The 13454-nt window shown below is 35.4% G+C and overlaps 1 protein-coding gene across 10 annotated transcripts in view; it reads right to left on the bottom strand.

The window, feature by feature from the left end:
• Positions 1-637: 637 nt before the first annotated feature.
• The window catches only part of mef2cb (myocyte enhancer factor 2cb), a 76066-nt gene continuing 63249 nt past the window's right edge, over positions 638-13454 (bottom strand). For 3 of the 10 annotated variants that reach the window (XM_077715415.1, XM_077715421.1, XM_077715422.1), the window contains 6 exons: positions 12938-12985; positions 5885-6057; positions 4535-4558; positions 3659-3788; positions 2415-2550; positions 638-1138 (listed from right to left, as the gene is read on the bottom strand). In XM_077715415.1, the coding sequence (XP_077571541.1) occupies positions 787-1138; positions 2415-2550; positions 3659-3788; positions 4535-4558; positions 5885-6057; positions 12938-12985 (863 nt within the window). In that variant the 3' untranslated portion in view covers positions 638-786. The remainder of the gene's footprint in view (positions 1139-2414; positions 2551-3658; positions 3789-4534; positions 4559-5884; positions 6058-12937; positions 12986-13454) is intronic. The other 7 variants (XM_077715416.1, XM_077715417.1, XM_077715426.1 and 4 more) reach the window with 4 other exon arrangements.

The following is a 13454-nucleotide window of genomic DNA, read 5'->3' as shown; positions in this document are numbered from 1 at the left end:
GTATTACGTCTGTCATCTTTATAATAATGTTAGCGGCGAATGCTATAGAATGATCTTGTACTGGTTGAGAAAAAGAAGAGATTGCCACAAAGCCACATCTAACAATGTTTCACATGTTATAATTTGTGAGACTACTTTCGATGTAACACTCCAATTCCAATATGGCTATATGCGTTGGTGTTGCAGTTATTGCTTTACCTGTTTTTGTTGTTGTCATTGTTGTATTTTTTATTTTTAAAGCGTTTGCTGAAATTGACCGACACTTTGCGCCTGCTGTATATAATGAATTGGAACTTGTAAGAAACAAAGTACCTGACTATTGTTATTGGCGATATGCATATACTATGTATATACATGCACGTAATGATATATGCATTTGTGATTGGAATTAATGCATAGTTCCCCAACTAAAAATAGATTACCCCGCCCCTCAATTGATTGACATCTACAGGAGCCCACTGGTTTATGGAATTATATATCTGTATATATCTATATTTTTATATATATATATATATATATATATATATATATATATATATATATATATATATATATATATATATATATATATATATATATATATATATATATATATATATATATATATATATATATATATATATATATATATATATATATATATAAAAGGATATATCTATTTATATACCACACACACACTCAGCAAAAATAATAAAATGGTTGTAGAATTTTGAGAGGGGCTGACAGTGGGTTGCTTTTGTCACAGGGGGCAAAGGGTGGCCTTGAGTTGGGGAGGGGTCAGGGTTATCATGTGGCCCAGCCCTCAGACAGGCGCACCCGCTTGATGGAAGGGCTCTCGCGCTCGTCCAGGGCGGGCCGTGCCAGTCCCAGAGGAGAGTGGAACTCGTTCCTGTGCTCGTCGCGGTCGCTGCCTTCGTGGGAGCTGCTACAACTGCTCAGGCTATCGACTGGGGAGCGGCCCGAGTCCTGCCGGGATGAGGGGTTCTGGGGAGGGACTACCCCACCGCCACCGTAGCACCCCGGTGTACTGCTGGTGCGATCTCTAGGAGGAGAAACAGGTTCGGACTTGATGTGCAGGCTTTGAGCAGAGGGCAGGGAGAGATTTGAACCCTGACATAAGTGAGAGCTAGAGCAATTTCTGTAGGAAGGAAAAGGAAAGGAAAGGTGTTACAGAAATACAGAGCACACAATCATGCAACTGTCCATTTTCAAGAGGTGCCATATTTGTGAAGGTTGGAAAAACATGTGATTGATGGTAAAGTGGTGCCTTCAACTACGAGTTGCTCTGTGACCATGCTCGGAACTCAAATGTTAACCCTAATCCGCTTTTCCCTCATATAGAATGAAAAGAAATGTCATTAAAATACCATTGACAATGATACATGTCCTATCTACTTCAACTGGGATCATGTAGAGACATGCCCAATGGTTTCTGTTAACATGATGTTTTACTGCTAAATACAAAGTATATTAAGCCGCCTCATGGTATAGTGATTCACTCGCCTAACTTTTGTGTGGGCAGGCGTGGGCTCAATTCCCATGACTGACTGGCAACCAGTTTAGGGTGTAGTCTTCCTTTTGCCCAAAGACAGCTGGGTTAGGCTCCAGCAACCCCTGCAACCCTTTTAAGGATGGGTGGTATGGAAGATGAATGAATGAATGAATGAATACAAAGTAAACATTCAAATGAGGATATCAAAACATATCATCAAGGGCCATTGTGGCCTATTTTCTTTGTTCCAACTGATCAAGCACAGTTAGTTTAACAAAGCGAGTTTCGGCTGAAACGAGCAGTGCATGATTGCAATCAAGTGATCGCACTTTAAGACACCTGGTTGGTGGAAAGGTGTCCTATTTAATTGTAATAGTTTGCAGACCTATACATCAAATAAATTGTCTATCACAATTCTTGGTGTGGCTTCTTCATTTGTGCATACCTTGATCAACACCATATTTCTACCTTCTGATTCAAAAGTTTTAATTTTAATGGATTTAATATCTTTTCTGGTCATTCATTCATTTTCCGAGCCACTTATACTCAAGAGCTTATCCTCACAACGGTTGCAATGATTAAATAAGGCAATTTTTAATTTCATTGTTTAAATGCCAGGTTGTTAAAAATATCGCTTTGCAACACTTTTGCATTGCCTACAGAAACAAAAATATATTGATTTATCAAAATAGATCTTTAAAAAGGTCAGTGAGCCCCAGAAGTAATTGAGAACAAGTGTTTGCATCAATGCAACACATATTTTGTTGGCCACTGTTATTGATATATTGTTTATCTACGATTTGCTGCGTCAAAGCCATCTCCAGTCACTCGTAAGTCAAGGTACCACTGTGCACTTTTGTGTCTACGTTGTGTGACATCATCCTTGTGACGTGGTGAAACATGCAATCCCAAAGCCACTCACCCGAGTTGTCCAAGGGCCGAATGTTGCATGTTCTGAAGATGTTGTTGCTGCCAGCCACTCATTGAGCCCAAGTGCAAAGAACTGCCGCTGTTGAATCCAGACAGCGAAGACAAGTCTGCACTATTCAAGGAATACTCTGCGTTGAAACAAAGGGATGGACATGCAATATCATGAGAAAAGACCCCAAAAAGTGTGCAAATCTAATGAAAGATGTTGAATGTAGGCCCTCAAACATTATAACAACACTACCCTCTTGTGTTCGACGATAGCGTTGCGTGTATTACAAGTGGATGAATCTTAAAATACTAAAAAGTACTAATGAAGTGTCTTTTACAAATCTATCAATGTTATTCTAATTAAGGAGTTCTAGTAAAGGGGCTGATTTATTTATTTTGAATTAATAACTAAAACTTCCAAATTTCATTAATATCAAGCAATGTTTAAATTTTAGTTGATTATATGTTATAAAGTTCTATGCCTATCATGGATGATTATTTTATATATTAAAGATTTTTTGGGGTATTTATTTATTGTTGTTTTGTTGTTGTTTTAAAATTTTCTAAAAAGACAAATTAAAAACACAAATAATTGAAAATGTAAAGACTATAATATATATAACTATGTTTTATAGTTATAATTTAACTGATGATGCTATATATCCTGTCCATTTCATTGTAGTGATTTTTCTTCTAATGACAATTTATTAACAATATTTTTTTCATTCAAAAACAAATATTAAAAAATGGGTAAATTGGCATATATTTGCATGAATAACAAATTCTGGGTCTTTTTCCATGTGTGTATTCACCAGGTCTTTATGAGATTTATTTGTATTTATTTATTTTTAAATGACCAAAAGAGTCACATGACCTAGAAATGATAATGACAATTTTATTAATTGGAAAAGGGAAGCATTTTGAGTTAGGAATAGATTACTGCAATTTAATATGTTACACTGAAATTTTCAAGAAAAAAAATACCCCTCAAAATTTGAATATTTATTGTATTTTTTTCCCTTCAACATTAGTTTTTTAATTGTAAAAAGACAATATTTAGTGTTGAGTGGCTTAAAAATGATTATTTGTACAATTCTGACATCAATATGTCACTAAATGACGAATCAACTCTACAAATAGCTATTGATTATTTTGATAAATAGATCACATCCAATAATTTGATTACTTGGTGAAACCTTATGATTTGTAGAACCTCAGCTAAGTTAAAAAAAAAGTTTTGGTACAGACCTGTACCATAAGATGTGGAGAGAGCCGACGGGTAACCACCCATGCCTTGTCCTGGCAAAGTCGGAGTTGCTACGGACACAACTGGAGTGGCCAATGACTGAGCAGACTGGGAGTTGTTTATTCTCTGGTTCTGTGGTGGCAGAAAAAAAAAGAAAAAGAGAATATAAAACAAAAGTTACTGGATAATATTCACCGAAAAGCATAGCCTAATCAAAACAAAAAAAGTTGCACTAGTCTTTTCCATTTCTTCTTTTTTTCACTTTGCTGTGAAAATGAAGGTGATGGTAAGTTGCGCCAGGAAGCAATTGCCAGACAAGCGTTGAACCCAGCAAACCCTGTCATCTACCCTTAGTGAGGGTCCACTGTCGCTATAGTAACGCCACCTGTCTCCAAGGCAACGCAGGGTAGCGATGGCAAATGAAGATGACGCGCTTTTCCGAGGAAAAGATGTGCGTTTGCTGGAAACGATGGACTTTAACGCAAAAAAATAAAATAAAATAGCGGAACACAACTTTCAGTGATTAAAAACGATGAATTGTCCTTGTAGGTTCGGTGACCGAAAAAGAAGGAAGAAGTCAAAGGCAGAAACTATCTTGTCTAAAAAAAAGTATTGTCAGGTCAATGTGCTGTTATAATTTTACAACACTTGGGGGCACTATGTACGTATCCTAAAAAAACGAGTCGACTTGGTGGCTTTCAAAAACCGTTAGATGGAAAAGTTACCCTGATTCATAAATCAGATCAGGCTCTACAATGGTGAACTTTAAGGAAAAAATAAATATCAATTCTAATATTTTGTGCATCAAGCTAAAAAAATGTCTGCTATATAGGAGGGAGAACGCTGGGATTTTTCTACTTTTAAGCAGTCCGACTTACCAATAGGAGATCAACATCCTCAGACTGAGGGCATTAAAAGGGGAGGGTGATAAATTCAAATTAGTATATTTTGACGACTAGTTAAGAATCTAAAGAAGAAGCTGTCACATATTCTTCTAAACTGCTACACTACCTACAAAACTTATATTATTCAATAGATAAAAAGAAAAATGGTCCTCAAAGATAAATATAGGACAGCAGTGAAAAATCCCCTGTTGCCCATAAAGTTGGAATAAACTCTGTATTTGTTTGAACAATTTCAATTTCATATAAATGAATCTTAAGATACAAATAATTTGAACCAGGACATTAAATTCTCACAATGAATGAAACATGATTGAAGAAGGATTTAAAATAGGGGTGAAAAGGAAGATTTCTGAAAATGTAAATAATCCCAACTTCAAGGCAAACAATGCATGATTAACAATGTGTGGTATAAGTAGCAAAAGTGGTAGGCAGTAGTTTCTCAATGGTAAGAATCATTTACTCATACATTCTAATGAAATTTATCATTTAAAACATGCAAAACAATCAATCTCGAATGGTAATATATATATATATATATATATATATATATATATATATATATATATATATATATATATATATATATATATATATATATATATATATATATATATATATATATATATATATATATATATATATATATATATATATATATATATATATATATATATATATATATATATATATATATATATATATATATATATATAGGCAGTAGTTTCTCAATGGTAAGAATCATTTACTCATACATTCTAATGAAATTTATCATTTAAAACATGCAAAACAATCAATCTCGAATGGTAATATATATATATATATATATATATATAAATATATATATATATATATATATATATATATATATATATATATATATATATATATATATATATATATATATATATATATATATATATATATATATATATATATATATATATATATATATATATATATATATATATATATATATATATATATATATATATATATATATGTATATATATATGTGTGTGTATATAAAAAAAAAAAAAACAGCCACTATTCAGTTGTATTTACCAATACAGCTACATGTATTTTTGGATTTTTTGTTTGAATACACTTCTTTAAGTTAAGTTGTATCCTACCAACCTCCCAAAGATAACTATAACAACAAAGTAGCCCGCAAAAATATACATATTAGGTTTGACGCCCTTGAACGAGGGTGAATTCATATCTAAAATGTTACATCACTGCCGTCTAGTGGGATTTTTGTCAAGCATGTCATTAAAAGTAGACCAGCAAATATGTAAGACCATAGCTAACAAAGAGTTTACTCACAATGGAGGGCATGTTGTTCTTGGCGCCATGAGGGATGAGCACACGGAGGTCGGGTTTGCGGTTGTTCATGCCTAAATTCATGGGTGGGGGTGACTTAGCCTGCATGTTCTTATTCATGCCGGCCTGAGAGACCAGCAGACCGGGAGAATTGCGGTGATTTCCATATCCATTACCTGGGAAAGCAAAGGAAATATCGGAAAATCAGAAGGATTCACCTAAAATATGGTTGGCAGTAATTGATAAGATTCCAGTGGCACTGTTCAAGCAGTTTTGAGTGGCCAACTAGAAGGCAGAGGTTATGTATTCAGTTCAGTTTGTTTTTGATTGTGTTCAAGATAAATGAAAAATGGGATTTATTACCAAATTTACAGGATGGGTTTGTTGGGGTATTGAGATCTAAGGGTTAGAAGGTTAAAAAACTTATTTCATGAAAAAATGATAATGGGTTATCATAATTTACAGAGTAGGTGATAGGCTCAGAAAGAGAGTCACAAATGACAGTGGATAAAAAAAGCTTTGAATTTGGCTGCTTAGGTGGAAACCTGCTCACTTAAAGTCTTTAAGTTATAGGCTATTTTCAAGAAACATTAAAGAAACTATATTGAATCCTACATTTAAAAAGTTAGAAATAAAGCAATGTACTGTCAGCTAATTAAAACTCATGATATTCTATTTTCACCTTGCCTTCCTAACCAGTTGCAGAATGTTTTTTTCTGTCATTTGGATAAGTGAGGCATGGAAATGCTACTTTCTGAACAAGGACCCTCAAGTGTTCATATTTTCTTGGTGTCCATACAAAGAGGGGGAACTCCCCTCCAACTCTGTCACAGTCAGTTAAGACTACATGTGCCCGGCAACAGCCAGTGAATCATGTAAAAACATTAAATTACGGGTAGCATGACCACAGAAGGACGGGCCCCATCATTTGGCCATCACAGCTAAACACTTGTGGTCGCTACACACAAAAGACCCTCCCTTGGGGCTGCCACCAGCTCAGCACACAAGTGCAACACACGTTTTTCCCGCTTGAAAAATGATGCGGTAAAAACCTCGCAAAATCATAAAGACAAAAAGAAGAAAAAAGGAGGAAAGCATTCCTACTAGCAACATATTCTTTGTTTCTAACCCAATCCCACAAGCTAGTCTCCCCCTTACTTAGAACACAGGGTGCAGTGTGGAGTTTCCCACTTGAAAGACAGGCAGGAATTATACGTTAGACATAAATGAATTTCCTAATCATATACTCCGGGGGGAAAATGAGTCGCAGATGTCTTCCTGGGCAATTTCCCTTTGCTGATCTTTGTTTAATTTTAGAGGGAGGTTTTGTTGTTTGGAAATGAAAAGTCTCAACAAGCACAATTTCAACAATTTCAAGGGTAAAACCACCGCTAACTAAAAAAAAAATGTGCGCGCCATTTCCGTTAATATAGGATATCGCGCATATTTGGGCCTAAATGTGTGAGAGCGGCATCTTTGTACGTTTGAAAGTATAAAAAAGCGAGCTCCGCATTTGGATGCACGTGTGTTTTGTATGGAAGCCTCTTAGTTCGATCTCAATCCTCACATTAGCAAAGTGGCAGCTGCCTCTTCAGCTTTCCTGCTCTCTCATTCTCATGGCTGGCCTTTTGTAAGATGGAGTGGGTACATGTGGAGATAGATGAATGAGACCTCACACACTTCTAAAACACACATTGACAGTACGCAATACACACACAATTTAGTAAACAACCCCGTGCCTCAGTGTTTTTGCCGAGATGAAAACGCGCTTGGGGGGTGCGACGATAATGCAGTGTTTGGTCAGAAGGACGCCGACTTCATGTTGGTTGGGCTTCAATCAGACATCTGCGCATTGCTACCGTGCGGCGATGGCTGCGGTCCAGTCAATTATTACCGCTCAATGATCAGCAGTGGCACAGGCCGCTCCTTAAAGCACTTCACAAGTGAAATCATGAAGTCATTAGGCAAATGAAAGCAGAACTGCGAGTCAAGTCTTTTCATTTGGTTGTTTGATCCCCTCTGATTTGGAGGCAGATGCTCGGACTTAACCAGAAACCCAAAGACTACTACACCCTATATGCTACTTGGCACGCCATAGGAAGCAAATAAGTACTCAGAGGGGAAGTGATAAGACGCCATAGTGCCAAAAATGAGTCAGGCTAGGACTCATGTAGAGACCGTAATGTTTTCCATACTTTAGGGCAGTCATTGCGGAGTGATCGCTGCTAACCTTTCCAGGAAAAAAATGGATTGCCCGTCTATTGCTGTCAATGGTACTCAAACATGAGATTTTAAAGCCAAGACTTTCCAGATAAAATGATTGTAAAGCTAATGTCAATGACAGGTAATGATTTACATACCCATACATTACAATTTTAAAAAGTTATTGAGGCCATAACAACAGTGCATTTTCTTTTTATTCATTTTAATTTTTGTAAACTTTTGATCAATTAACATTTTAACAATTTATTCACTTGTCTAAATAGAATATATATTAAAAAAAACATTAGATAAAACTATACCGTGAATATACCTTATCTTTAAGTTATTGCTTTACATTGACAAATTCATTCAAACCAGGCGGATGCTGTGAATACTAATGTTTCAATGTCATTGACAATTTTTAATGTCAGGAGCAAATGAATAAATTAGTCAAAATAATATCTTGCACTATAAAGGGGTAAAGCTAATTTTCACACTTTTAAATATCTTTGTCTTTAATTTTGCTTTTTAACGTTTTTTTTTTAAATGTGAAAGTAAATTCACACAAAATTACCGAAAAATGTCAATGAAAACTTATTTAGGGATTTTGTTTTCTACACCATCAAAGTACCAAAGGTACTTAACAGGTATACTTTCATACCAATAGGTGGTGCTGCTGCCATGACGACTGCGAGCTAATTTTTGGGCTCTTTGTCTTGCCCAAAAACACTTTGGCAGTGGGTAGTCGGAGCCAGAATTGAACCACCCACCCTGGTATATCGTTCACCACACGCTATGGCAACTAAAATTTCAAAGTAAACTGTGTGTACTTTAATGTTCACATTTTTGGAATGTGCTCTTATTGTGCTTAAAATTAATTGATTGATTTTTATTACTGTGAGTCATGGTGTTGATTTAATTTAGTGAAAAGTTAGTCATAAAACAGTGAAAATCATGTTTTGGGGGAATGAAAATAAAAGGATCGGAAATTGTCTTAATGCAAGACAATTGGAACAATGGAATTAAAAAACAGTCTGATTCTTTTGTGTGTCTGGGGGGATAGATTAGGCACAAAACAACTTTCCTACTTCTTTTATTTATTATTTTTTTACAGTGCTGCCACACTACAGGGGGACCCCAGGTAATAGAATTCCCATGTGGGAGCTTGCTGTCATTTTGTCTTTTTTACACAGAGTGGAACCATGACATATGTGGAAACACACACATACACACACACCTCTTCTTTTTTAAACTGTTACACTGAAGGAACACCTGACAGCTATTTGTACTATTCTGAAGCAAACTTGTGAGCAGAGGAGGAATGCTAAAAATCCATATATTAATAATAACGTGATTGTGGTTGAGCCACCTCACTCTGACTGTATCCATTACAATGACCGAAAAAAAGTTCACATAACGCTTGCATCTGTGTTACCCGACTGTTTCTCCTTTACACACATGCCTCAAAGCAATAGTGGATATTCATCAATGCACACCCTCCCCTTCGCTCTACTCAGCCTCTAGATATGATTTAAGGACCCTTTGAATGGAATCTTTTAGTTTCGCACAAGTCTCTCTGCGTGTTTTTTTGCTGCTGCTGAGCGACGTGCTACACTCCTCACAGAGCGCCTCTGTTCTGCGGCCCCCGGTGACACAAAGAGCACATTGGAAGCGTCGCTCTGCGCCGCGCCGTCGAACCGACGCACGCCACAACAAACCATCCTGTTGTGCGTGTGTACGACGGGTGACCAGACAGAAACCAAGTGGTGACCCCGATGACGGAGCCTTAGGGGCCAGACGGGGCCGCCCAGCTGTGCCCCACTGAACCACCACCCCTCCTCTCCATTTTTACACTGTAAAATCGTCCAGGCTATAAAATTTCACCCCTTAAATAGGGGTCTCTTCACTATAAACTTTGCCCTGACATGCCCCGAGGGATGAACCTAATGGCGCACAGAAGCTAAAACATTACATTTGCTGACATTGGTTTGGTTTGCTCAAATCTCTGTAGGCACGACAGACGTTTTTTTTGGGGTATGTTTAAACACTAAAACACTGCGTTAATTTGGTTACAAGACATATGGTAGCTGTTAATCTCTGCAAAGGAAGTAAAGAAGCTGGGGTGTAAGGAGACAAAGAACTACCAATGTATAGGTTGCAGACGACCGCAATTTTCCCCCGGAGCATCCTCCAATGTATTTATATGTACAGCTAGTCCCAAATGTTGTTTTTAGCTGAAGTGAGTTTTTGTTCAAGCGCTTTCCCCCCCCACTATAACCGCCAAAAATGATTTAGATCCATATTTGTTTCTGAGCACAGCTAACGTTGTAAATTAGGTTGTCCAAAGTGTGGAATGCTCTCCGTCTAGCGGTATGTGAAAGAATAACTGCATGAGTGTGGTTCAGTTGTATTTAACTTTCGTACATTTGCACTTTTCTTTACCTCATTGGGTGTCACTGACAGAGATCGATGTGTGATCTGTTTTGGCGTGAAACCCATGAACAAATGTACTAAGACATAAGCAGATTATTGAAAAAAGCAACATAATTACATGTCGATTATGGTCAATGCTATTGAAAGAGTTAAAAAAAAATTGAAAATATATTGATTTCCGATTTAATGGAATTGGGAGGGTCTAATAGTTTTATAGAGTAATCAAAAATATTAAAATTAGAAGTTTAGAGGAAAAAAAACTTAAATAAATCTAAAATATAATGAACAATTTCAAGGTATTATGCCTTATGTTCAATCTAGATATGCATTGGTACACAAAAGTATGTATCGGAAATATGCTGTTTTATTAAAGTATTTTAAATTTTGCAATTATGGTGGAACTTGGAGAGATAAGACTTTTTTGAGGTGCTATTAACTGTTATTTTTTTTGGAAAACAACTCCATTAAAGTCATGTGCACAACTAGAAGGGCTTTCAAAAACAAGTATTATATCGTTCTCCGTGAAGAAAAAAAAATCTACGTACACACCATCTCATTTGGAGGAAAAATATCATCCACACCCAACTGCCTAAGTGCGGTTTCATGCATATTTAAGGAAAGTGCCAGACATTTTACATTGTTTAACTTGTTTTACACCTTAAGTGTGTGCCATCCCATAGTATAGTGGTTAAGCTCTTGCAGCAGTACAAAAACATTTTCTCATGAGTTCGACTCCAGCTGTTGATGGCTGACTTTTATTTTAAAACAAGGTTTACAATTTATTGCAACTGATCGGAAAAGTCTGTTGTGTTTACCATTTTTAGTCAAAGTTGGTGTTGGAAATCTGCCTGGATATTAGGTAATAGAACTGTATTTTACATTGTATTTTGTCTGTGTTTTTACTGGGCTTTTACACAAACCTGGACGAGAAGTGGCATCAAATCTCCTTAGAGTTAAATGACATTGTCTCTGAATGTAAATGCGGGTAGCAAATAAGATGTATTAACATAATTTGACGTACGTACTATTACACTCAAATCCTTTGTTTTTAAAAGGCCCAAATGTCCATGTGTGGGGTAGATAAGCCAATTTCTCCTTTAAAATCTCCAAGGTCTGAATGTAAAGTGGCGTTTAAAATGTAGAAGTTTGAGCTTAAAAATATATGATCTAAAAAAAAACTATCCACAAAAGTCTGAATATAAGTCATACTAAATTGAAAATGTTAACTTTTCAGTAATTTTGACTCAAGAGGAAAAAAATACCTTCATCAAAGCTTAAAATAAATAAACAAACACAATGTTGGCACCGACTGTATAAAACTAGAGTTAAAAAAAAACACCCAACTTGAACCGGATCCAAATAAATCTCAGCAGCAGACGTGATGATAAAACAAATGCATGCATTGAAAAGTCGGGTATGGTTCCTCTCTTCACCTCATCAGGAAGTACGTTTCATTTCTCCCCCCTCCCCTGTCTTGTATGATTTTACTGCTTAACTCAACAGGGGCAGGATGTGTCACAGGCCCGGCACTGAGTAAACATTCCCAGATGAACTCCACCACCACTAACATCAACACATCTTGGGCAAAATCTCCACTTGGGTTTGGGTTAATATTAGTCATGCATTTTCGCCCTTTCATGCATGATTTAGGATTTATTTCTTTTTTAAATCTCACAGGGCACTCATTTAACTCATTGGTTGACATTGATGGGGCTAGGCATCCAATCTATTCTGAATGGGAGGGGCGAATATTCATTCTATCTGCCATCACTGGCTTGGAATATTGGCAATTGTATGCTATGGAAAAAAACTACAACTATTTTATAGTTACTTCTTGCCGTAATTCCTGATCTATAAATTCTAATTTCATTAATGTAGTTTATATTAACATTAAATTACATTAAATATATATATATATATATATATATATATATATATATATATATATATATATATATATATATATATATATATATATATATATATATATATATATATATATATATATATATATATATATATATATATATATACATATATATATATATATATATATATATATATATATATATATATATATATATATATATATTTATATATATATATATATATATATATATATATATATATATATATATATATATATATATATATATATATATATATATATATATATATATATATATATATATATATATATTCATAATGACAAAAGATGATTCATTAAGAAATAAATATAGTACAATATTAATAAGTGTGAATAAGTATTTCTAAATTAGCCTAAATGATTAAAGATCTGAATCACCATTTTTGAATGCTTTTCTACCCTAGTGACCATTGTCCCTAAAAGGGTTGAAGGGCGAAAAATGTGAACCGATACATGGTGTTAGTTGCGAGACAATGAGGAGAAGACATTCTTACCAGCACTGGTGCCTGCGCCAGTGGTGAGGTCAGCACCCATGAGGCCACCTAAAAGACAACAAAAAAAAACCCCATCAATGAGTATACGAATGGATAATTTTACTAACTACCACTGCACATACTCTGTGTATGTGATATTGACACTTCACGAGTTAACACTGTTGTGGATTTCAGTTTATCAAAATGTATTCTTAATTGAATGTATATTTCAGTGGATCAAAATGTATTCTGCGACCAGAAAAAAAATGAAGCTTAAACACGCCCTATCGTCCAAGAAAAATGACACATTATTATTTTTAAGCCATGTGAGGTGGAAGGGTGGGATAGTTCCCAACTCATGCGGTTTTCTGTGGATGCTCGCAAGCTCCAAAGCTCATATTTAGTTTTGTGCTGGCGTTTCTTGCATCCAGTTGTAATGACAGGGTGAGGGTGTGGGATGATGGCTTCAGTGGGACAGAAAAAGGACTCTGGGCAACAATAACAAACTAACAGGCTTGATTTTCTTTATGTCAACAGC

The sequence above is a fragment of the Stigmatopora nigra genome, chromosome 4, assembly GCF_051989575.1.
Source record: "Stigmatopora nigra isolate UIUO_SnigA chromosome 4, RoL_Snig_1.1, whole genome shotgun sequence".
NCBI classification, from domain to species: Eukaryota; Metazoa; Chordata; class Actinopteri; order Syngnathiformes; family Syngnathidae; genus Stigmatopora; species Stigmatopora nigra.
Note: the sequence above shows the minus strand (reverse complement) of the source record. Positions and strands in the feature narration are given on the sequence as shown.